At 39.2% G+C, this 24,050-nt stretch overlaps 2 protein-coding genes across 2 annotated transcripts; both read right to left on the bottom strand.

Annotated features, from left to right (window-relative positions):
* Nucleotides 1-8,753: 8,753 nt before the first annotated feature.
* On the bottom strand, nucleotides 8,754-11,338 carry LOC111791009 (probable galacturonosyltransferase 9). Its single transcript, XM_023672180.1, has 3 exons — nucleotides 10,984-11,338; nucleotides 9,481-10,689; nucleotides 8,754-9,288 (listed from the first exon to the last, which is right to left on the bottom strand). Exons 1-3 carry the CDS (start codon nucleotides 11,149-11,151, stop codon nucleotides 9,013-9,015), a joined length of 1,653 nt encoding a protein of 550 aa, XP_023527948.1. The 5' UTR covers nucleotides 11,152-11,338; the 3' UTR covers nucleotides 8,754-9,012.
* A 3,328-nt stretch (nucleotides 11,339-14,666) lies between these two features.
* Nucleotides 14,667-17,581, bottom strand: LOC111789944 (basic leucine zipper 43-like). Its single transcript, XM_023670679.1, has one exon. The coding sequence runs from the start codon at nucleotides 15,412-15,414 to the stop codon at nucleotides 14,923-14,925; it is 492 nt and encodes a 163-aa protein (XP_023526447.1). The 5' UTR covers nucleotides 15,415-17,581; the 3' UTR covers nucleotides 14,667-14,922.
* Nucleotides 17,582-24,050: the final 6,469 nt, after the last annotated feature.

The following is a 24,050-nucleotide window of genomic DNA, read 5'->3' on the forward strand; positions in this document are numbered from 1 at the left end:
ACCGGCGTCTATTTCATCCCGAGGCTCAAGGCTAATCTTGTGAGCCTGGGTCAACTCGATGAGGTCGGATGCTTCATTTCAATCGAGAGCGGGCTACTCAAAATCTGCGATGATCAACGACCGTCTTTACATCCTAGAGTTGGAGATAAAGTAACCGGTCAGCCTCTTGGCCAGGACCGAAGAAGTAGCTTGGAGGTGGCACCCAAGGGGTATGGGCACCTGAATTTCCTGCTCAAGAAAAACTACACAAGGAGAAGATGGTGCACGGTTTACCGGTAATCAAAGGCGTGAACAAGCTATGCGACGGGTGCCTCATCGGCAAATAGAGGCGCACCCCCTTTCCGTCTCAGACATCACATCCTACTGCGCCGGTGAGCCGTTGGAGCTTGTGCACGGTGATATCTGCGGGCCCATCAAGCCGGCGACCCCAAGCGGCAAGACCCTTTTCCTCTTGCTGGTCGATGACAAAAGCCACTTCATGTGGTTGATCCTACTACAAGCGAAAAGTGAGGCGGCAAGGCGATGCGAGAAGATGCGAATGCTACGTACGGACCGAGGCAGAGAATTCACCTAAGCGAGCTTCGGTAAGTACTGCGACGAGCTTAGCATGTAGCGGCAACTAACGGTGTCCTACTCTCCCCCAGCAGAACGGGGTGGTGGAACGCCAAAATCAGACCATCGTCGGGACAGCAAGGTCATTGCTAATGATGGTCGCTGGGATGCTTGGGAGGTTTTGGGGAGAGGCGGTAATGACGGACGTCTATCTCTTCAATCGATCGCCAACGCGAAGCCTTGATGGGAAGACGCCACATGAGGCCTGGTACAACAAGAAGCCAGTAGTACATCATCTCCAGTGTTCGGCTGCATCGCATACATGAAGGTAGCGCGTCCCCACCTCGCCAAGCTTGATCCTAGGGGGCTGAAGGTCGCCTTCATCGACTACGAACCAGAGAGCAAGGCGTACAGGCTCTATGATCCTGCGGGGGGGCGAGCTCACTTATCGCGCGANGTAGTGGAACGACGTGACCGAGGTAGATCAAAACCCAAATCAATTCACGATGAAGTACCTCATCACCAAGCCGAGAGAAGGAGGAGTGCAGCATTGGGAACCGTGGAGTTTACAACACCACGGACTGTGGATTCAACGCTGGATGCCGATCATGATGATGATCTGGTGGCCAGGTACCGGAGGATGGAAGACCTAGTGGGAGGAGGTGAACCACCTGGACTTGCGGCGCGCGAACTCAAACAAGAGGTGGCCGAACTACATGCCATCAGCGCAGATGAACCGAACACCTTCGCCAAATCAGAAAGGAACCCGTGCTGGCTGAAGGCAATGCAGGAGGAGATGACATCCATCACTGAGAACCAGACGTGGAGTTTGGAGGACATGCCGCCGGGACACCGAGTCATAGGGCTCAAATGGATTTTCAAACTAAAGCGTAACGAAGAGGGAGAAGTTGTGAAACACAAGGCCCGTCTGGTGGCGAAGGGCTACGTCCAAAAGCAAGGAGTTGATTTTGAGGAGGTATTCGCGTCGGTGGCATGGCTGGAATCTGTCCGCCTATTGCTGGCAATCGCAGCACATCATTCCTGGAGGTCCACCACATGGACGTGAATCTGCGTTCCTGAATGGAGAGCTAAAGGAGACCGTCTATGTCTGACAACCACCGGGCTTCTTGGACAACGACAACTCTAAGAAGGTATTGCACCTGCACAAGGCACTCTATGGGTTTTGGCAAGCACCACGAGCCTGGAACGTGAAGCTCGACAGTACCCTACTGTCACTAAGTTCAAGCGCTGTGCCTCTGAGCATGTCATGTACATGCACGGCCACGACGAGCAGCGACTGATCGTAGGAGTGTACGTCGACGACCTCATAATCACTGGAGGCGACATGGAAGTCCTCGAAAGATTCAAAAGGGAGATGTCAAAGAACTTCAAGATGAGCGATCTCGGTGTGCTTAGCTACTACCTCGGCATCGAAGTATTTTAGAGTACTGCTGGCATCACTATCTGCCAAAGTGTGTATGCGAAGAAGCTGCTGGACACAACTGGGCTTGCGTACAGTAACCCTACAAGGATGCCAATGGAGACCCAGCTCCAGCTAAGGAAGGCCAACACTACGACGGCAGTCAACGCCACCAATTACCGCAGCATTGTCGGGAGCTTGCGCTATCTGGTAAACACATGCCCTGACCTTGCTTATTTTGTTGGATACGTGAGAATATTCATGGAAGCACCTAGAGAGGAGCATCTTGTGGTTGTCAAGCGCATCCTGCGCAGGGAGAGGAAAGAAGAAGCTTGAGCTGGTCGACTACAGTGATAGTGACATGGCCGGTAACGTTGATGATCGTAAGAGAACAAGCGGGATGATTTACTTCCTCTCAGGCGGTGCGATCTGCTGGCAATCAACAAAACAAAATGTAGTGGCTTTGTCTTTCTGTGAAGCAGAATACATCACCGCTTCGACGGCAGCAACACAGGGGGTCTGGCTTGCGCGACTGATGGAAGAACTCATCGAAAAAGAATGCGATCCACCAATACTTTATGTGCACAACAAGGCTACGATCTCCTGATAAAAAATTCGATTTTGCACGATCGGAGCAAGCACATAAAGATCAGGTTCCATTACATTCGGGAGTGTGCAGATCGGGGGCTTATCAAGATTGACTTCATCAAAACAAATGAACAGCTTGGAGACATCTTCACCAAGTCTCTGGCGCAGGTAAAATTTGAGGAACTTCGTTCAAATAATAAGGTAGATATACCACAGTTTTTAGGAGGGGAGATTGTTAGATAAAAGCCTGAGGTTTCCTTATTTAGCTTTTACACGTTTTACTCAGTTAATTGAATATTTTCGTTTTACCGTCGAATGGATTACCAATTTTTTAGATGGCCATTTGGAGGAACTCGCACAAATTTTAAATAAGATAATTATTTAAATAGGTGAATGTGATGAGAAACAAAATGATGGCTTTTTTAAGCAAAGTCAAATCCCATGTTTTCTTTCTCTTTGTTATTTTTACCCTGTCTGTTTTCATTTTCTTCCAACAAATTTCTTGTCTCTTTCTGTCAACGATTTCCTCTCACCAATTGTCAAAAGACAACATCCTCTTCAGGAAGACCTGTCTTACGAGGAGAACCTAGCAGGATTTTGGCTCGAGCCACCAGGCGATTGCGCAACAAAGTTATTCCCTTAGTGAAGGTCTCATGGGATAAATACCGTGAGGAAGAGGCAACCTGGGAACGAGAAGAGGCAACCTGGGAACGAGAAGAGGACGTGAAGAAAGTCTATCCCAAACTCTTCCAAGAGATGCCCACTTTCAGGGACAAAAGATCTTAAGAAGGGGAGAGTTTATAACCCTTGAAAAAGAAAGGAAAAAACAAAAAAAAAAAAAAATCTAGCCAAGTCAATAAAGGGGCAAATGTGCCATTTTACCCTTCCAGGCATTATAGGGGTCTAAGGACCCTAATCAAAATACCTGCAAAAGAAAAGAAAGTTACGGAGAGAAAATTTTAGAGGAGATAGAAGAAGCCACCGCGAAATCTTGTCGAACCACCGTTGAAATCCACTTTCAGACGAGACCTATACACAAGAACTCCCTGCTTGGAAAGATTGATAGGCTCGTGAGGCCGACGCTCCGTCAAGATCCGAGAGTTCGCGATGTAGGTTCATGATTAATCTTCTTTAGATCTAAGATCCTCCTGAACGATTCTAGATATATCGTATGTTCAAATAGGGAGGTTGTTCTTCAAGATCTGTGAAGAAATTCGGTCCAAAAACTTGACCGGAGTCAAAATCCCGAGAAGTCACCCAAGAATGGTAAAATAAAAAACAAACCTTTTCCGACGCTCAAATATCATTCTACGTTGAGGCTAAAATCAAGAAAAAAAAAATACCAGGACGTAGCTTGTAACACGATCTAAAACTTTGATGAATGGATCAACGTGATTTGAGTTCATAATTGAAAGATATGAAAATGAGAAAACGAATAAATCTGATCGAAAATCGTTCTATGTTACGTATTGTAGGTGAGAGAGAAAAAACTTTCTGGTAGCTATGTGTCGACCGGCAGGTGGTGAAGCGCAGCACAACCGACAGAGGACACGTGTCGAGCATCAGCCGGAGCCATGTGTCAAGCATTGGCTGGACCAACGCAGTTTCAACGAAACGACAACATGTGTCTCCTGAGATCCGTCCAGACCTGTGGACCAACCGACCCGACCTGCAACCCGTAGGCCCAAACGAACCTGCGATCCACCCGATTGAATCGAGCTGTCGACCCAAACTGGAGAGCTGACCTGCGACTGCACAGAAGCAACCCATGCGTGCCGTCTACGACTAGCTTTCTTCTTAGCGCGTGTAAGACCCGTTTTCATCCGTTTGACTTCTATTTGCCTGATTTTCATCTCGATTCCAAGTCTAACAATGTTTTTATGTGAATAGGGACCTAGTCGAGGAAAATCAGTATTTTTGGACACCTTACTTGCATAGAAACGCTAGCGAAAAGACATGCGTCAACCAAGTAAGTCACCACACGGAACTTAGGAAGAAATACTTGTAGGAATCGCTTCGGTATGCATGCATGCTAGTTTAATTTCCTTAGTTAACTAGAATTTTCCCTGATATGAGTTTAGGTGGCAAGTATGAATAATGAAAAGTGAATCATGGTTTATGCTTCCGCTTAGTATGTGTCTGCTTGTGCATGAACTGTGCATGAACTGTGTATGTTGTACCTCGATGCTTGATATATGTTCACTATAATGTTTATGAATCGTTGTTACGATAAGCTTAAAAATTCATAATTAGAGTAAGAGTGACTAGTTAGACCTATCACTTCTCTAGGAACCTAACAGATTACCATGACAACAAAGTACCTTAGGAGTGTTCTTAGGCTACTAGTTGTGTGAACGATATCTATAGCTTCATGGGAGGACTAGGGGTTCCTGATCAGTTCTCCCTACTCCCTAGACATTTTGCATGGGAAATGTGTCCCCATGTCGTACAACCCATTAGCTGCATGGGAACGGGTTGGGTGGCGCCCCCCAAGGAACTATCATGGGCCTAGGAGGTACTCATCACACCCCTAAACAAGACGCTGTGGTCTCAAATAGCCATGTAAGGGTAGCACGTCATAGAGAGACACCAATCATTACAGCTCAGCATAAGGAACTCTTAGGGACTAAATGAAAGGACGGAGGACCAGAGAAGCTCCAAGGGACTAAGACCAGAACTAGATGTCCTAGAACCAATTAGAAGCCCGTGAAAATCTGTTAAGCTTAAGATGCGATGAGAGTCTACAAGTAGGTGGCTTACTGAGTATAATTTTTATACTCATCCTTGCTATATCTTTCTTTTTTCAGGTGCGTGAGGCGTCGGGTCAAGAGAGGGCATGATTAGAGATGTGGATTGTCACAAAAGAATGCATGTTCGGGGGCATTAATCCAGTCTTTTTTTTTTTTTATTTGAATTCTCATATTTTTGTTCTCAAAACTTTTAATTGTTTGAGCCTTTGCTTTTTTACTTCATTCGAAATAAATTATTTTACTCTAATGCATTTTCAAATGTTTTCGTTGCATTCATGTTGTCGTTTTGAGTTACGACTCATAGTAAAATATTGAATCGTGACAGTTTTAGAGTGGGAAAGAAAACGGAGGGAGAGAGAAAATTGTTTTAGAGTGGGAATTGTTTCAGGTGCTCTTGTTTTGCCATGAGGCGGGTTTTTTTTTTTTTTTTTTTTNTGAAAGTTACTCATAACTAAGAGAAGACCCAATCTCGATATTTGGACCATCCAAATATATTAAGAAACGAGGAAGATCGATAGATAAGGGTTTCAGATTTTATCTTTATATACAGGAGGATCTCTTAAATATGTTGTTCTAGGAGGTATTTTTTTTGTTTTTATTTATTTTTTATGAAGAAAGTCAAGTAGAATTGGACTTGAAGGAGGATTTATTGTGGACTTGATCAAGAAATGATATGTTATATATTTTGGATGTAGTATGGACTTGATTATATCCATGTAGTTATGTAGTTACTTAGAGAAAAATACTTTCTAAAAATGGATTAAAACTCTGCAACTTTGATCAAGGAACCAAGTTGATTCGAATTTAGAGAAAGTTATGAAAATTTAAAGAAAATAAAAAAAGAATCAAAATCTCAAAGGATCTAAAAACTGAGAAGAACTCAAATTGCAAGTGAACACACGTCATACAGTTGGATAGTGAGCGCGTTAGGTGAGGGTGTGAACATGTGTCAAATGATGGATGGTGGAGCATGGCCGAGGCCAGTGTGGACACACTTTCGGCAGGAGGCGAAGGCACGCATCTTGCAAACAGTGGGAGACTTGAACCATGACTCGCTCTTACTCTATTCGAATTAAACTGCGACTTAATTCAAGGCTCGAGACCCAAGCCAAATGCCTGACCCAACCCTTCTCAAAAGCTCAGTCTACGTGCGCCATGTGTTGAGACGTCGTAAATCGCAGAAATCCCCTTTGCAACCGAGATTCGAACATGAGATGCTGGAGTCACGGGTTTAGCCTCTATACATCATCAAGTTCAACAAAATTAATAAAAGCACTAACTGAAACTTGTTGCATAAGAAAGAACTACAAAAGCTAATTAATAATAAAAGACTTGTCTCCTAATGTAGTAGGATGTTTTTTCACCCTAAGCAACTAATCACCTGTCCTCTATCCATTTCTACTGTTATTAGTCCCTTTTATTGACCTTCCCTTTTTATCCTCCAAATAAACACTTGTGGTCCCTTAGTTGCTTCTAGACATTCTTTCGCGTGATATTATCTTTTGTGAAAATGAATGCTCCAGCAACGACCACTCTAATACGGTTTTAGGAGATAAATTTACGAAACAGAGTATACCAAAACAACATATTCCATTTTGTGTAAATACAAATATTAAGTTAATGTCATAAGTCATAACAAATCATGACATCATTTCAGAATATTTACAAATTAGTTACTCATGTTAAAGAAAAATACACATAAAGGTGTAGTAAACACTATTTGAAACACTATTTGTGAAACACTATTTGTGAGTCTCAACAGTATGAAGACTAGTGTCAACTCAACGACACATATCAATGTCAATGTTGGTCTCAACGCTCTAAAAGGGATGTCCATTCTCGACGTGGAGACTCACGCCTAATAGAGTTGAGAATCCCCATTTAATCAAGATAATTTTACTGGTTTCCCTTGAATAATTTAATAGGTTAATTGTTTTGTGTATATAAGGGGTTTAAGAAATTTCAAGGATGGTTCATGTAAAATTAGGCATTCAAACAAAAACATAGTGAAAAATTAAGTACATCCACAATGCTTTAATGTTGCCACAATTATCTCCATATAAGAATCGTTTTGCAGCCTTTATTCGATGTGTAAAATTTTTTCATAAAATTGAACTCGAATTTTTTAAATCTAAAATGAACCACTCCACCTTGTAAAAAAAGATATGAGGTTAGAAAACAATTATGAAGAATAATTTTCAAGATTTATTAAGCTCTCCCCCTCCTCGTTCTTTGGTGAATCTAACCACCACCATCGCGATTACCTCCCTCTTCATCACTATTCGTCATCGCCCTTCACCTTGCTTGCTTGGTTTATTTACAAGGACAATAATAAATGAGCAAAAAAGGAGAAAACAGCATCATCTTCTTATACTGCGATCAGAAACAAAAACAACAACAATTCATTGTTGTTGGGAAGATGGCAGAGGGACCAGAAGAGTAGTTTGAAGGGTGTACCAAACTTAAATTTTGAAGGAGAACGAGGATGGGGCCTGATGGACCTCTGATAACAATTATGGAACAGCCTGACTTCCTCAGGAATTGTTAGCATGACCAAAGACATATGTTCTAGTAAGCATTCCACTGGCTATATACCTCACATACAAACCATACAAAAGTATTTGTAACTACAGTCTCCCATGAATGATAACGACTCGACTGAAGACTCTTCTTTTGTAGTTCTTTTATGGGGTTTCCTATACTATACCTCGACCTCTCAACTGTTTCGGTTGGGTGTGTCGATACAGTTTCTTGGTCAACAATAGCTAAAGAGAGTGCTCATGTGTGTGGCTTGTAAAAGTGACCATTCAAGACTTCCTTCAGAATAACAAGTTTAGTAGGCTTGATTGATGTTAGAAAGCCTCACCCCAAGTCGGATGGGACATAAACATAATCTGACAGCTGACCAGAACAGAGGGTAAAATTATGGTTCTGCAGTCTAGAAATGACAAATTTGTGATGAAAAGATGCTTTCTATGCTATGGGAGACTAATGTTCAAGGGACACAACTTCCAAAAAAGCCCTGAACATTAAGATCAACTGAGGATAAGTCAAGTGTTAAACCAAACACACCCCTCATTTCAGCCAAAGAAACATGCACATTGTAGATCATGCGAAATATGGAAACGAACCCCAGATCATACAAATAAAACATATTTCAGCATGTGGCTGAGGGATGTTCCTGAGCGCATCTCTTCAGCTAGATGCTTCATAATCATACCCATGTTTTCATTTTCAGTGTTGAAAACTTAAGAACCAATCTCTCAAAACAAAATTGCACTATAAATACTTGGTAAGAATGTCAACGTCACATACCGTCTTTGTCTCAGTTGAAAGTTGTAGTTACGAGTAGAAAAAACAGAGTATTATACCTATGTAAAAACGTCTTTCGTCTCAGTTGCAAATTATTGTCACATGCAGAAAAGATGCGGAAGTTAAAGGGAAAAAGAAATCATGTTTCTTTATAAGAAAAGAAATCATCCAATTTCACTGGTTATAGAATTCTAGATTGAAACATTGGAGCATATGCCGCCAGTAACATTCATATGATTTAAGAAATAAAATATGGACTACATTACAAAGATTTGCTCTGGACAAACAGCTGATGAGAAATTCAAAACTTTAAGCAATAATCGTGAAGAAACTACAAGAAACTAAATTTTTTGTTGTACCTGATTGGTGACATAGCAGCTACAAGCTCATCTAAAGTCCAAAATTGCACACCTGCACAAATTCCATATCACTGTCCACATATTTAGTCCACAGACCTTTATACTGGTTCATGGCAATATCGAGCCAAGGTTTCATGTTTCCATTGTAATGAATGACTGCAGCATTGTTGATCGCATCCATGCTTATACTGGGATTGTAACCAAGACCAAGCACATGCCAAGATCTGTCCAGTGACTTTGTTTTTGAGTAGAAGATGACAAGACCAGGTGGAAGAGTTCCCCCACTCCATAAAGACCCGTCCTCGTTCTAATTAAACAAAAATCAGGGGAAAATCTAGTGAGTTCTCCAACCAAATCGAAAATGCATATCACTTTCAGAAACATGATAAAGACAAGGCAATGGGAAATGATAAGATAAACAAGCAATGAAATCTCAATGTGGTAGCATGTAATAGTATAAAAGACAACTAAAATTATTGATTCAAAACAAGATACTAACCAAGTTCTGCCAATAATTGTATTCTTCCGTACATTTCTCACTTCTCCAAGCATCAAGATCAAATATATTGATCCCATAAGACCAGGCACATGCCTTGGGATTGAACTTCTCCTTAATTAGAGGGTTTGAGAAATTCAAATAATGGGTGAATCGATGAAAGGACCCGAAACAAGTCTCAACCGCACCGTTTACCTTCCCGTCCAAATCTATCCTCCACAACCCAGTTAAGTCTTTCTGAACAACCACATCATCTTCCAAGAACACGATTTTCCACAACTTAGGAAACATTTCAGGCAAATAAAACCGAAGGTGATTCAGCAGGGACGTATCCTTAGGGTTCTTAAATTTGATTGTGTTGTCAGAGGAAGGCTTCTGTGAGTTCACTGACTCATGCTGCCTTAACAATGGCACATATGATGAGTTCAAGAAGGTAAAATCTCCCACAGCCTTTATTTCAATATGAGCTCCTCTTTCCACTGGCCTCATTTTAAACCATACCTTCATGGCTGCAAGATTCATCCTATCTGTTACAATATGAAAAACATGTTTCCATGGTTCTTCAGCATTCTTCACCACAGATCTCACCACAACAGATACTGCAATGATATTATCAGAGAAAATTGCATAATGGTACAAACTTGGATCCTCAAACTCAGCCTTGGGCTCATCATCAGTATACTTCTCCGGATGTGAAATCTTCTCCTCCACAAGCCTCATAGACAAACAATGCAAGCTTTTTGGTATTGATCTTGCAGCAATAGAGCTTGCAAATGCCCCATTCTTCTTTGCCTTAACAAGCAACTCATTAACTGCAAAAATGGTGTCCTTTAACTTCTGAATTTTCAACTGATTATCATAATTCTCCTTCGACTCCACAATCATCATCCTTGCAGTCTTCACTCTATCCTTCACCTCCTTCTCAAATTGCCTCAACACATCCTCATCCAGAGGACCCGTCGAACCAAACAACGTCTCACGGTAATTTGGTTTCATCTGAATATCCGAGAAATTTTGAGCTAAATCATCAAACATCTTCAACTGCTTAGACATCTCAAGCTTGAGCTTCCTAGCATACGCAGCATAAGCATTAACAAGTGTGATGTGATCACTCGCTTGCTTATATATCAAATCTAAACGCGTTTTCAATGGATCAGAATTCAGAGTCAAAAACGTTCGTCGCACATACGCATTTCCTGTAGTAGGAAGGGCCTGCATTCAAGCATCCAAAGAGAAAAGAAAAAAAAGAAATCACTAAAACCATTCCAACAGAAGAAGAAGAAGAAGAAGAAGAAGAAGAAAAAAAAAAAAAGTCACTGATTTCGTTTCCCACTCAATGAGAAAAACGCTACATAAATTGGTTCGATCAAGACAGAGGTCTCATTGGCAATGAAGGTTATGAAGTGATGTTCTACTAAATCCAGCTCCGAACATCGCAAACATAATTTCAAGTAGATTGAAAGAAAAATGAAGCAAAGGAGGGGAGAAAATAGTTGAGGGAGTTACAGAATCGTGGTGCGGCGTAGTGGGATTGGTGGTGAAGATGACTGAAAGAGTGGCAATGAAGAGAAGCGAAAAGAGAGCCGAAATGAAGATCCGGTAAGAGAAGAAACTCCGTAGGTTGAAGGCGCCGAAATTAGAGGCTCCTCGGTTTCCCCGGACGGCAACCGCCATTGGTGAAGCACGTCGAGTGAAGCAGATTCAGGTTGAATCTGTAAAAAGAGGAGAAAGCTGAAACGAAGAATGAAGAAGAAGATCTGAAATCTGAAATCTGAAATCTGAAATTGTTGAAGCAAGTGGGAAAAGATGAAAAGATGAAAAGATGGAAAGATTTGGTTGTGCGGATTATTATTACTATTAATTATTCCCCTTTTTTTTCGTCGGTGAGACAATGGAAGTAGCCAAAATAAAGGTATTCGTGTTTTTGCCTTACGCCCAGGATACACACACAAGGACCAAGTCCAACCCAACACATGCCCCTAAACAATCAAATAATAAACTAAGTATAATTTTTTTTATTTTTTATTTTTTATTTTTTTTACGCACACAATACTTTCGTATTTATCATCACATCAATTTCTTAATACATACGCCTCATATTTCATTCATGCTTATCATGCATTAAACAATGAAATTGAATTCTAATATGAAGTTTTATTGATAAATAAAGTAGATAGATTAAAAAAATAATAATAATAATAATTTAATAAGTTGAGGGATTTGTTTTTCGCTAATTCAAATTATGTCAATTTTCGGCATTAAATCCGGGACGTTTCCTTGGTTGAATCAAAACTTCTCCATAATGAAAGATGAAGCCGATTCGGAGTTTGAAATTTATGCGGAATCAGTTGAATTCGAGAATTTCAACGCTTTATCCAACGTGAAAATCTCCATTCTTGCAGGATCATTATTAACAGATTCTCGGAATCAATTTTCCCGTTTGATTCTTCTTCCATCTCGTTTCTTGACCCATTTCCAGGTCTGACATTCTTCTTCCTCTTTTCTTCATTCCTCCCCTTACTATGTTGCATTGTTTGTCATTTTCCGCTTCAATGTGTTTCTGTGTTTGCTTGCTGTGAAACTGGAGGGAGGAGAGACGAGTATGTTAACTCAAAATGCCCTCGTTCTGTTTTTCCTGTGATTTCGTTTTCGATATTCATGCTATTACTATGAAATTCGTAAGAACTGATTGAACTAAGGCTAACCAACATGGTAGTAAACAAGCCGTCAATTAAATATGTTGCTATCACAGTTTGGGCCCATGACGTCAAACCTCAATCGATTTTGTTCAAACATCTTCATCATCTATAGTCTTGGGCCTCAATGTTAATGATGCATGTTATGTAAGACTTGAACAATGGGTTGTGGTGGTGTCACTTTTGCTATGAAATTTTGGATTACGTTTCTTGAAATGTTTGGTGTTACTTTCGCTCATGAATCTGTCACCAGTACTATTGTTCTTCCTTTCCATAATAGTCATCAGATTTCATGGAAGGAGGTATGGTTCGTGACACAATTCAATGCTCCCATTTGAGTGTATTTATTTATTTTTGTTTTGCGTGCTCCTGTGCTCGGCCATTAATTTTCTGTGTCAGCAATAGGCATGTAGTATCATGTACTGTCACTCTTAAGCTTCTTGTTAACGTTTCCTGACCACTCACTGTATTATGTTTAATTGTAATTTTAGCTCATTGTTATCTTCAGGTTTTTACAGCAAGCTTGGATACGTATAATGTACAATGCACTACATCCAGTGCCTAATAGGTTTACACAATTTCCTTCATTATCGCATTGCAGTATATACAATAAAAGCCGAATCGATCTCTATAAATTAACCTGATATATGCAGTACCATTGAAGCCAATTTAAAATTATTGATTTGAGTTGAATTACAGCACTGCCGTTAGCGTAAGTTCATGTATCACTTATTATGTAATTCTCAATGAATATAAGCACCAGTTAGCTTGTGATAATCAAATTTAATTTGGTCAAATTTTGGTTCTTAAATGGAAGACAGAAGGGTCTGGATGGTCCCTTTTTCATCTTAAAAGAAACAGGAAATTAGTTAGAAAGTACATGGATGTTTCCAATTCTGAAATTAAGGATGTGCGGACTCCTTTCCTTCTAACACAAGACTTCTATGTTCTCAAGCCTGCCTCAACATATATTTTAGCACAGTTGTTCTAGAAAAGATCTGTTGGTAGCCAAGAAGTTTAGTTGAGGACCAGGGGTACCATTAGTAGACTGTTAACAACAAAACAGCCATTGAATATCTCTTATTTGGAATTCAGCGAGTGATTCACCATGGGGATGACACTGTCAATTTGTAACTTATAGCATTTGAAAAAGATTCAATGTGAATATATCGTGTTTGAGTAATGGAACAGGAAGAGGGAAGATTTATCTTATCCTTTCAGAAGGAAGAGAAGGGAAGGGATTCCTTTCAAGTTTGGACCTCGATTGGCATGGACAATTTTCATGATGGTGATGACGAATCCATAAAGACAAGAAAGTAAAAAGATACAACTATAGGTTCTTGTATCAGCATGACAGCTTTATGTGGTTTGCATAACTCATGCTTTGCTTATTTAAGATTGAAATGATGACTTGCAGGTTAGTCGGAGAGGCATTCTTCCTGAACATACGTCCAAGGGAAATGGATGAGATGAGACAACCAGGTTCTATGTACACTTTTCTGCACATTTTCAGGCAGTTTCTTGTGCTTCAACGGAATTTGAGATAAAGCTATCTCATTCTAAACAGTTAGTGAGGGTCAGTACGTTGAACTAATATTGCTTTTTATAACTGCCATATATTTATCGGTTTCTGCATTCAGTTCCTAAAAGTTTCAAGATAGATTTGCATGATTGATATGGACGACCATTTAGCTTATTGAATCAAAGAGATTGAACCTAAATGATGAATGTAAAGTTATTTACAGTTTTAAACTACCAATTACCTTTTGGGTTCGTTTGCATCTACCATATTTTCTCTATCTTCTTGTACCGTGAATCTCTTTGATAAAAATGTGACTCAATCTGATCTGTCCTGTTCTTTTGTTACTTCTTCTAATGTTATCAACACATGGATGAGAGATTTGATGAGTACAGACTTATTTGATCGGGCAACTAATGGGAATCGCTGCAAGATTTAGTAAAAGATGTACCAAAGAACAACGAAATGATAATAAAATGTTGATATCTGTTATATCGCTGAAACTTCTGGGCTTTATGCAAGTTAGTTTGCTTCACTTGACCAATTTTAATTGAATTTGGGCCATGACAAGTTTCAAAATCTGTGAAAAGTATCTTTGAATTTCTTTTCAAAATATTCTTCTTTTCACGCCAGTTTCAATGCATTTCGTGAACAAAAATTCACCCCAGCCCGTTTCAATGCATTTCCAACTATCAGCCACCAACGCCACCAGCGCCACACAGGACATTTTACACTGAGTTTTATAGCACTGCCTTCTATTTTCCTCAGCTATTCTCAACTTCACAGCTTGTGTGTATTTTGTTATATCCTGTTATGGTAATAATTTCTATGCTACAATTGATAATTTTATCTGGTTCAGATAATTATGGCGTTTGTTATGAATGTTAAGATGTGGCTGAACCTACTCCATAAATCGTTACTGTGCTCAAGGAGATGGCAAAAGAAACAAGAATAGATATGCATATTAGTTGAACTATCGATGAAATGAAAACCTAAAGATTGTTTTGGGAGAGATTTTATGATCACAGATGAAGGAATTCATTGGGAAGGCTAAATAAGTACCTTTTATTTTTCTAAAGTTTCGTAAAACTTCAGAGGTAGGTAGCATCTACATAAAGATTAAAGAGGACCATTATTGGCAAAGAACGATCAAAAACTTTGCCTCTAGCTCAGCCTTGCAAGATTGAAACTAATAGCTTTTCTGCAGGTAACCACTTGGAGGAGATCTCTTCATGGTAGGTATGGATTATGGAGTTGGAAGTCCCTGAGCATTTGACGAAGTTCAGATGCTTCCTCCTTAAGCTGAGCATTCTCCTGTAGAGCCCGATCGTGACACTCGGAGGCTTGGTTCAACTTGTCTATTAGCTGGTGGTTTTCATTCCGAAGCCAAAGGACCTGAGAACACAGCTCATCCAAATGTTTCTGCTTGCGCATTCGTGACCGGCGTGCGGACTCTCTATTAGATATCATCCTCCTCTGTTTCCTCTCATTGATGAGGCTTAGTTGTTGGTCTTCTGCTTCATCAGAAGTTGAGTTACTGCTTAAGGGTGGTGGATTCATATCTTGCACTTGATAAGGATATTGAAATTTTGTAAAGGGATTAGAAAACTGATTGAGATGCACCCTGTTTGTTCTGTCCTGGGACATGTTAAATTGAGAAGAATGTAGAGATGGGGCGGATGAAAGAAGATAATGGAGACTCTCAATTTCACCAGGCTGCATGCCCAAAATGTTTCTGAACACTTGCAGGCAGGCTCTTTGAAGGGAGGGATGTTTCAAGTGGAACTTGGGTTGGTTTTTGGTAGAGAGTTTACATTTATAGGATTGAAAAAGCTTGAAGTGTCCCCACCACCATCAGCAAGTTTCTTAAAAACTTGGACCATGCAGATTATGTCTATGTTCTGCAATCTTCATGTATGCATAAACAAATTCGGATGGTGTTGGTTTACATGGTTATGCCATGGTTCTATGCATGTGAGTATATTCAAATTGCACATAAATACATTGAAATTCAGTCTCTTTATGGATAATCCTTTTCTGATCAGGTTTTTGCTTACATCAGGCAAACAAACTGCACATTGTGGGAAATATAATAATTGTGATGGAAGAATGTTTGGAGGAAGGATAGCACAGAGGAAGAATGGAGCTCAAGAAGTCAATTTTAAAGGAAGAAATTTGTGTAAGTTGGCTCTGGAATAATATTATTTTATTTGCAGCCAATTGGAGATTGTGTGGGAAGATATGAAAGGAGGAATCAGGTTGAGGAAGGTAAGCATTTCTATATCCACAAGAAAATATATTTTTATTGTCTTATTATAATAGATGACTCAAATAGCACTCTAATAAGAGCCAGATTAGAATATTAAATTACAAAACTTAGACTTGTTTACAACCATGACTTCTTATTTTAGTATATTTAGGAAGATTATACAGCCTGGTGTGTTATGGTATTGGAAATTCAAAAGGAAATAAAAACCCCTCTTGCTCTCTCATGGGGTTGGGTTAGACAAAACAAGAGAAAGTGCAAATGGAAAAGCCATTACAGGAAAGTACAGTAATCAACAAAACACTATCTTTTAAAATACTTTATATTCTTATAAAAGGGGCCATTCATTGCCTTCTTTTTCCCCACTCAAATGGACACAACTTTCTTTATTTATTTATTTGTTTTATCAATTTCATTGCTTGAACTAGAATATAAATGTGAAAGCTACTTGCTACTGAAGGAAAAAAAGAAAAAAGAAAAGAAACAAAAGCCTATTATATGTTTGCTCTGTGTTTCTGCCTCTCTTTATTTTCACATTCAAATTTTACATTCGTTTAGCACAACAGAGACACGTACTTGCATGTCAGGATTGTGTACACAGTATACTTTTGATTCCTTGCACATTGAGTTCCATTTGGGACTGATAAAAAAGAGCTTGGCTTGGTCACTTCCATTGCAAGCTATGTTCAATGGTGTCACTTTGCACAGTAGCTTCAGTTGCCATTAGCATTTTCTCTCTTTAATGGTGTCACTTTGCATATAGAGGGATTTCAAAACTTTTCAATGTTGTAGACAATGGCCAACATTGGGATGTTTTCAAACAAGCAAAATAGGGCATTTTGGTCAAAATTTAAGCTTGGTGGGTGCATCATAGTCACATTGTGGCGCTAAATTCATCAGGAGAAAGAAGAAAAATAAGTTGGAGCTCTAAACCACTCAACTGAGTGGGGATATCATGTTTTAGTGGTGAGAATGGATTATTAGGAGTTAGTTGTATAGATTTTTCGCTTTTCATTATTGTAGTCTGACCCATTAAATTGAGAGCTTGAAACCTAAACATTACTTTGTGAAAATGGCTCCAACACTTCGGAAAAATTATTCAATGAGACAGCCGCACTGTGACTGCCTTATAATGACCATTGGATGTAGATTTTAAAATCTACCTACTTCTAATAAATTCTCGATAAATTTGGAGATACTTTTATAGTTGCTCTCTCAATGATGAATGTTTTTCTCTCTAAATAATTCCTTTCACATTTCAGGGTTTGATCAGGTTGGGTGGGCTTTATAGTCAACAATTTCATAAGACATACTTAGACCTTTCTTTCTTTCTTGTCTTCTGTTTGGTTACTCTCTCTCTCTTCCTTCTTTTTGTTGTTTGGGATATGAATGTACCCTTTGGCATGAAGAAAAGGTATATTTGTAGCTGAAGAGATGACCCAGTATTATCACTTTGGTTGAATTGTAGTCTTGTACATTGTAGATAACCGTTGGTGTTTATCTTCCTGGTCAAGTATCAAATTTGGCTTGCAATTTTTCAATAACTAGAGTGAGTTGGGGGATTACTGAGGAGTGTTTGAATGAAAGTAGAACAATAGTACTTAGATTATTAGCATTTAAGAGGTATTTGATGACCATCCTTTTTAATGTTTGGTTGTATATATTAAAAATATTTTTGAATTAATTTCTGAATAGTGAGTCATGCTTCTCATACAGTAGTTATTAAGTTTCAGTGTTTTTGACTTTTCTAAAAACACTTGCAAATCACTTTGAAACGTGATAATTTTGAGTAAAAGATGTCAATAATATAATATTACTTTTGACATGTTCTCAAACCTAGGGCGGTGTCTCAAATAAAGAATCGGCCGGCTTGAGTATGAAAATTCTCTTATTTTTGAAACCTATGTTGATTGAACTAATAGGTGCGGGGTGAGGGTCAACCTCCTTCAATAAGGTCAGGGTCAAGAAATAGAGATTTAGGAGAAGGAGATTCTCATCCAATTCTCATCCAACCGCTTTACCTTGTGAACGAAAGTAACTAATTCATTTATTTGATTGTAAAGGATTGAATGAATTTAATCATTTGACAAATTTAGAAGATTGATACAATGCATTGTTTTAGATATCCTTGAAATGTTTTAAATTTTTCATTATTAGATTTTGGAAAATTTAAAGAATATTTAGCCCGGAACACTTTTCACTTTAAAACATTATATCAAGTTTTGACCGTCCTATAGCAAAAAAATAAAAATCACTTAAAATATGAAAGAGCGATTGAGAAAAGATATACTTGAGACACCATCCTAGAATAATGGTCGGAGTTCCCCCACAAAAAAAGGTACTTGATTTAACCATGGACCCTTCTCCTATCCCACACTCTCCTGGATGTCAAAGGGAAGAAAACTTTTCAAGAATAAAATGAAGAAAAAGAAAAATAGTTTTCAAAAGGCTTGAATTGAAACCGTCGAGGGTGCATAAACTCATATATATAAAAATTCATACAAAAAGCATCCAATTCTTTGAAACAAACCTGGGTCAGTCATACAACCGTTACAAGTTAGCTACAAGGTTTGCCTCTGTCGGTCTCATTAATGTATGAATACGAATTCTTGTTGTTTTGACCTTGGAGTTAATCTGTCCTCAATTTGATCAAAACTCTCTCTTCGTCTTGAAATTTTTGTTGGTGATGCTTATGACTGACCCATCTCTTCATTTGTCTGGACGGTTCGTGTGACATGTGTTACTTCTAAGGTTTGCCTATATCTCTCTCTTTTGGTGGAGGTTTTGGTTTGGTGTTTCTCCACAACCCTTGAGTGATCACTAACAGCGGTCTCTGTGGGTCTAATGGACCCGACTGTTCGCAAGTCATTTAGCTGCTTGTGGAAGTCAACTAGCTCAAGCGTAGTTCTACGACATTCATTTGTGGCAGGCGATCTCGCCCTCGATATAACATCATGATTTATCTGCCCAGGTGGAGATAAATATTTTGTCTGACTTCCTTGTCTCACGTCGCGGTGTTTCTGTATTGACCGAAAGGCAGCTTCCCTCTTTAAAAACGGTACAGATAGCGAGCATAGGTTCATCATGGCTGTGACCCTTTTTCAACTGTAGTGCCGACATCCTTTTCACCCCTCTTGACTAACGGGTGTTTGTCTAAATAATCGTCAGGTTGGACCCTGTTACTATTAAGCATTTTGCTAGAGACATGAGAATGACAGGTGTTCTAGTAGGAAATCCATACTTAAGACGATGTTGACGTCGTCCATCTTGAATACCACAAAATCAGTTCGTCTAGTCCAAGTCCCTAGCTTGATTGGAGTTCTCTTCGCAACTCCTAAGACAGGTAAACCTATCGTATTAACAACCTTCATCTTTCATGCGTCTCAATGCCAAAGGATATTCAAATGTTTTTTTTTTCGGTCTCCGTTAGGAAGTTGTGGGTGACTCTAGAGTCTCTGGGCGCTTTGTGATTAACCTAGGTCTCAAGATACATAAGAACACATTCCACTTGCTTTTCTATCTCTTCCACTCTCTTATGGAGAGCAAAAAAGTACTTTAGTGTCCCTCACGTGGGGGTGTTCAACATTCTCAGTTATTTGTATTTCTGTTTCTACCATCTCATACTCAGTTTTTGAATTCATTCCTATTTTGTTTGGAAGGCGTAGAATGTTGTCTTCAATGGGCACTCTGATCTTTGATGGACCCCTTTGCATATGAAGCAAGACGAGGGGACTTGACTTTGACTATAAATGTTTTGGTTGTGAGGTTTTCGCCACGAAGTCCTACCTCTCGGTTGGGAGGACTCTCATTCCTCTTCTCTGCCTTTGAGTCTGTCACTTCCCTCACCTTTGGGGGAGTTTGGTAGGTAATTCTCATTTCCATCACTTGCAGGTGCTTGGCTCCGTCTTATCTCTTAGGGTTTTTTGATACTGAGATCAAACAATCGCTTGATGATAACATAGGCTGTGGAAAGGTCTTGAACTCTTTGTTCATAGAGCTTTATTTTCGCCCCAATACTTCAGCCCCTCAACAAAACTGAAGACCTTGTCTGTCTCAGACATACCACGAATATCTAACATAAGTCTAGAAAACTGCTTAACGTAGTCTCGAATGCTATCAGTATGCCTCAGCTCTCTTAACTTCTTTTATGCGATTATCTCAACATTTTCTAGGAAGAACTGTTAGCGGAGTTCTTGTTTCAAGTTATTCTAAATGCCCACAGTACATCGACCATCTTGAATGTCCATGTACTTGGACCTCCACCACAACTTTCATCATTGGCTAGATGCATTGTTATCAACGTGACCTTTACTTCTTCTACCACGATATTTGTGACTCAAAAGTACTGTTCGAGGTTGAAGATAAAGTTTTCTAGAGCCTTGGCATCTTGAACCCCATCAAAGGGCTTGGGCTTCGAGATTGTTATCCTGTTAGACTTTGTTACACCCACAGTTGGGGTTGCTTCACCATCGCTCTCATAGTGAGGTTTAATCTGGCGCTTAGATTCGCCACTTCAACCCTAACCATGTTGGGATATGGAGCCTGATGCCTCCCTATAGTAAAAGATTTGGTAGAAATATATAGTAGATATTTCGTAAAGATCTAGTATAGATATATATGGTAGATATTTGGTAAAGATTTGGTAGATATATATTTGGAATATATCTCATAGGTTAAATCTGTTAAGACTATATTTAGTAAATTAAAACCATATATACCCATTAGGCGGTGCTCTCAAAATTGGTCTTTCTTCATTTTCTGTATTCTCTATTGTTGTACATACCTGAAGTCATCAATAAAACCTTTAGCCAATATTCCTCCTTAAATTTTCTCTCTTCTGTTCTTTGGGTTCATCTTGATCGAGTGTGTGCGTTGTTGAGCGATCCTAACAACTGGTATCAGAGCGAGGTGAGATTCACCACCATCTATGAAGATGGAAAGTTCAAAGATTGAATTGAAAAGTTTGATGGATCCGATTTTAGTTTCTGGAAGATGTAGATTGAAGATTGTCTGTACTAGAAAAATCTTCACGAACCCTTGTTGGAGGTGAAGCCAGATACCATGACAACGGAGCAGTGGAAGCTCAAGGATCGTCAGACCTTAAGATTGATCCGGTTGACGTTGTCCAGAAACGAGGCATTCAATTGTAAAAAGCAAAAAAAAAAAAAAAAAAAAAAAAAAAAAAAAAAAAAAAAAAAAAAANAGTCACACTATATTTCCTTGGGTGAGTGGAGAGACAAAACACTCTATTTTTTATGAGAAAACACTTTTGTATTAATTCTTTGTTTTATGTCTTTTTCTTTACTTCTTCCCAATCGGAAGAACAATCTATTTATATGCATTTACATTAAAACTGAAATAATAAAAACTAATTATAGCCATAAAAACGTCATTGTGTTCTGTAACAACTCTTGGTCTTTCATTTACAAGACTCTTAACCTTTCACTCTTCCACTTGCATCTGAATTTAAAACCCTCAAAAGAAAATAACATTTAATTTTTATTCAACGAAACTCCCCCATAAACTTAAATGCTCCTACCATCCGACATGTCAATATCTTCTTGTATTTGTCGAAAAGTACTTTCGGTAGCAGTTTTGTATAAATATCCGCAACTTAATCATGACTTGCCACATGCAGCAATTCCACACTTCCTTCCTTCACATGATCTCGGATAAAGTGAAAACGAATGTCAATGTGTTTGCTTCTTTCATTATTCACTGGATTCTTTGCCAAATCAATTGTTGATTTGTTGTCAACTTGAATCACGGTTACACCTAGTTGCTTTAGCTCCATCTTGCTCAACAAATTTCTAAGCCATATCGCGTGACATACACACCAAAATACTATCACATATTCAACTTCACACGTCGAGAGTGTCACGATTGGTTGTTTCTTTGAAAGCCAAGTAAATGTTGTGTTACCCATAAAGAATACATAACCCGATATACTTTTCCGATCGTCTATATCTCCACACCAATCGCTGTTAGAGTAACCAACCAACTTGTAATCTTTTGCTTTCGAGTAGAACAACCTAAGCGACACTGTTCCTTGGATGTACCGTAGGACTCGCTTCAACGCCTTCTAATGTGAATAAATCGGCTCCTCCATGAACTGACTTATAATGCCAACACTTAATGAAAGATTTGGGCTTGTGCATGTAAGATAGCGAAGGCTTCCTACCAAACTCCGGTACCTATTTGCATCTACTCGTTCTCCTTCATCGTACATACTTTGAGAGTTTTGCCCCTGGTTCCATTGGTATTGATACCGGGTTGCAATTTGCCATCTTGTACTTCTTCAAAATCTCTTTTGCATGTCTCCTATGATATAAAAATACCTGTCTCTCCTTGTTTAACCTCCAAACCAAGGAAAAACTTCAACAAGCTCAAATCTGTCCTCTCAAATTCTCATGTCATTGTGCCCTTAAACTCTTCTATCATCTCATCATTGTTACCCAAAAAAATGAGGTCATCGACATAAAAAGCAACAAATATCACATTACCTCCACTCTTCATTATGTAAAGTGCCTGCTTGTAGGGACATTGCTTGTACTCGTTCTCCTTGAAATATGTATCGATACAAGTATTCCATGCTCGTGGTGCTTGCTTCAACCCATAAAGTGTCTTATTCAATTTTAGTACCTTCTTCTCTTCTCCAATTTTCATGTACCCGGGTGGTTGTTCGATGTAGACTTTTTCTTCAAGCACACCATTCAAGAATGCCGACTTGACATCCATTTGAAAAATCGGCCATTTGAATTGAGCAATCGGATTGTCTCCATTCTTGCAACGGGAGCAAACACTTCGTCATAGTCGATTCCCGTCTTTTGCTTGTATTCCTTCGCAACAAGTCGCACCTTGTACTGCTCTATCTTGCCTTGAGCATTCATCTTTTTCTTGAACACTAACTTCACACCAATGGGCTGACTTCCTTTCGATAATTCTGTTAGCTCCCATGTATTGTTACGATCAATCACTTTAATCTCCTCATCTATGCCAGTTTGTCACTTCTTGTTTCACACCGCCTCTTCAAAGCTGATATTTTCAGCATCTATTAGAAGATGGTACAAGGTATACCTCATTTGTTGAATTATACAAATTTTACAAATTTCGCATTTTGGGTTGTCGTTGTTCATCTTCATCATCGAAATTCCTGAGTTTGTTGGTATACTTGTTGGTGCAATGACTTGATGATTCTCCAACTTTGATATCAACTTTCGTCGAATTGTTCTAATCTCATTCGCTTGCTTCATTTACTTGCACATCACAACTCACCATCATCTTCTTGCTTATCGGGTCAAGTAGCTTGTATCCTTTTGTCTTCTCATCATACACAATAAAAATATACATTTTTCTTTTGTCTTCGAGCTTTGTTCTTCGTTGATCCAGTACGTGAACATAAGTCACACTACCGAACACTTTGAGAAGAGAAATTGTAGGCTTTTGTCTGCTTCATGCCTCTTGTGGTGTTTGATCATCTAACTTCGCATGTGGACATTGATTTTGCACATAGTTGACGCATTGCACGACTTCTGCCCAAAATTCATTTGGCATCCTTTTGCTCTTGAGCATTGATCAAACCATGTCGAGAATGGTCCAATTTTTTCTCTCGGCCACACCATTTTGTTGAGGAGTGTACAGTGCAGTTAGAAATTGCCTTATGCCTTGCTCTTCGCAATACTCCATGAAATGAAATACCGGATCGTATAGCTTTGATGTGTCTACCAGTTGCCTTCTCCACCATCACTTTGAACTTTTTGAACACCTCGAATGCCTCAAAGTTTTCTTTCAGATAAACCCAAGTTTTTTTTTAGTAATCATCGATAAAGGAAATGAAATACCTTTTACCGCTGAAAGACTCGAGGGTAATTGGTCCACATATGTTTGTATGAATCAACTCGAGAGATTGTTTAGCCCAAAATTTAGCCTTCTTTTGAAACGAGTTTCTCGCATGCTTGCTGAGCACGCATTCTTCACAAAATTTTCCTTTGTAGTCCATGTTGAGTAACCTGTGCTCCATATTCTTCTTCACTAAATTTTTTAGGCCGTCATGATGTAGGTGACCAAAACGGAGATGTCATAGCGATGCCTT

The sequence above is a fragment of the Cucurbita pepo genome, chromosome LG03 (genome assembly GCF_002806865.2).
Source record: "Cucurbita pepo subsp. pepo cultivar mu-cu-16 chromosome LG03, ASM280686v2, whole genome shotgun sequence".
Lineage (NCBI taxonomy): Eukaryota > Viridiplantae > Streptophyta > Magnoliopsida > Cucurbitales > Cucurbitaceae > Cucurbita > Cucurbita pepo.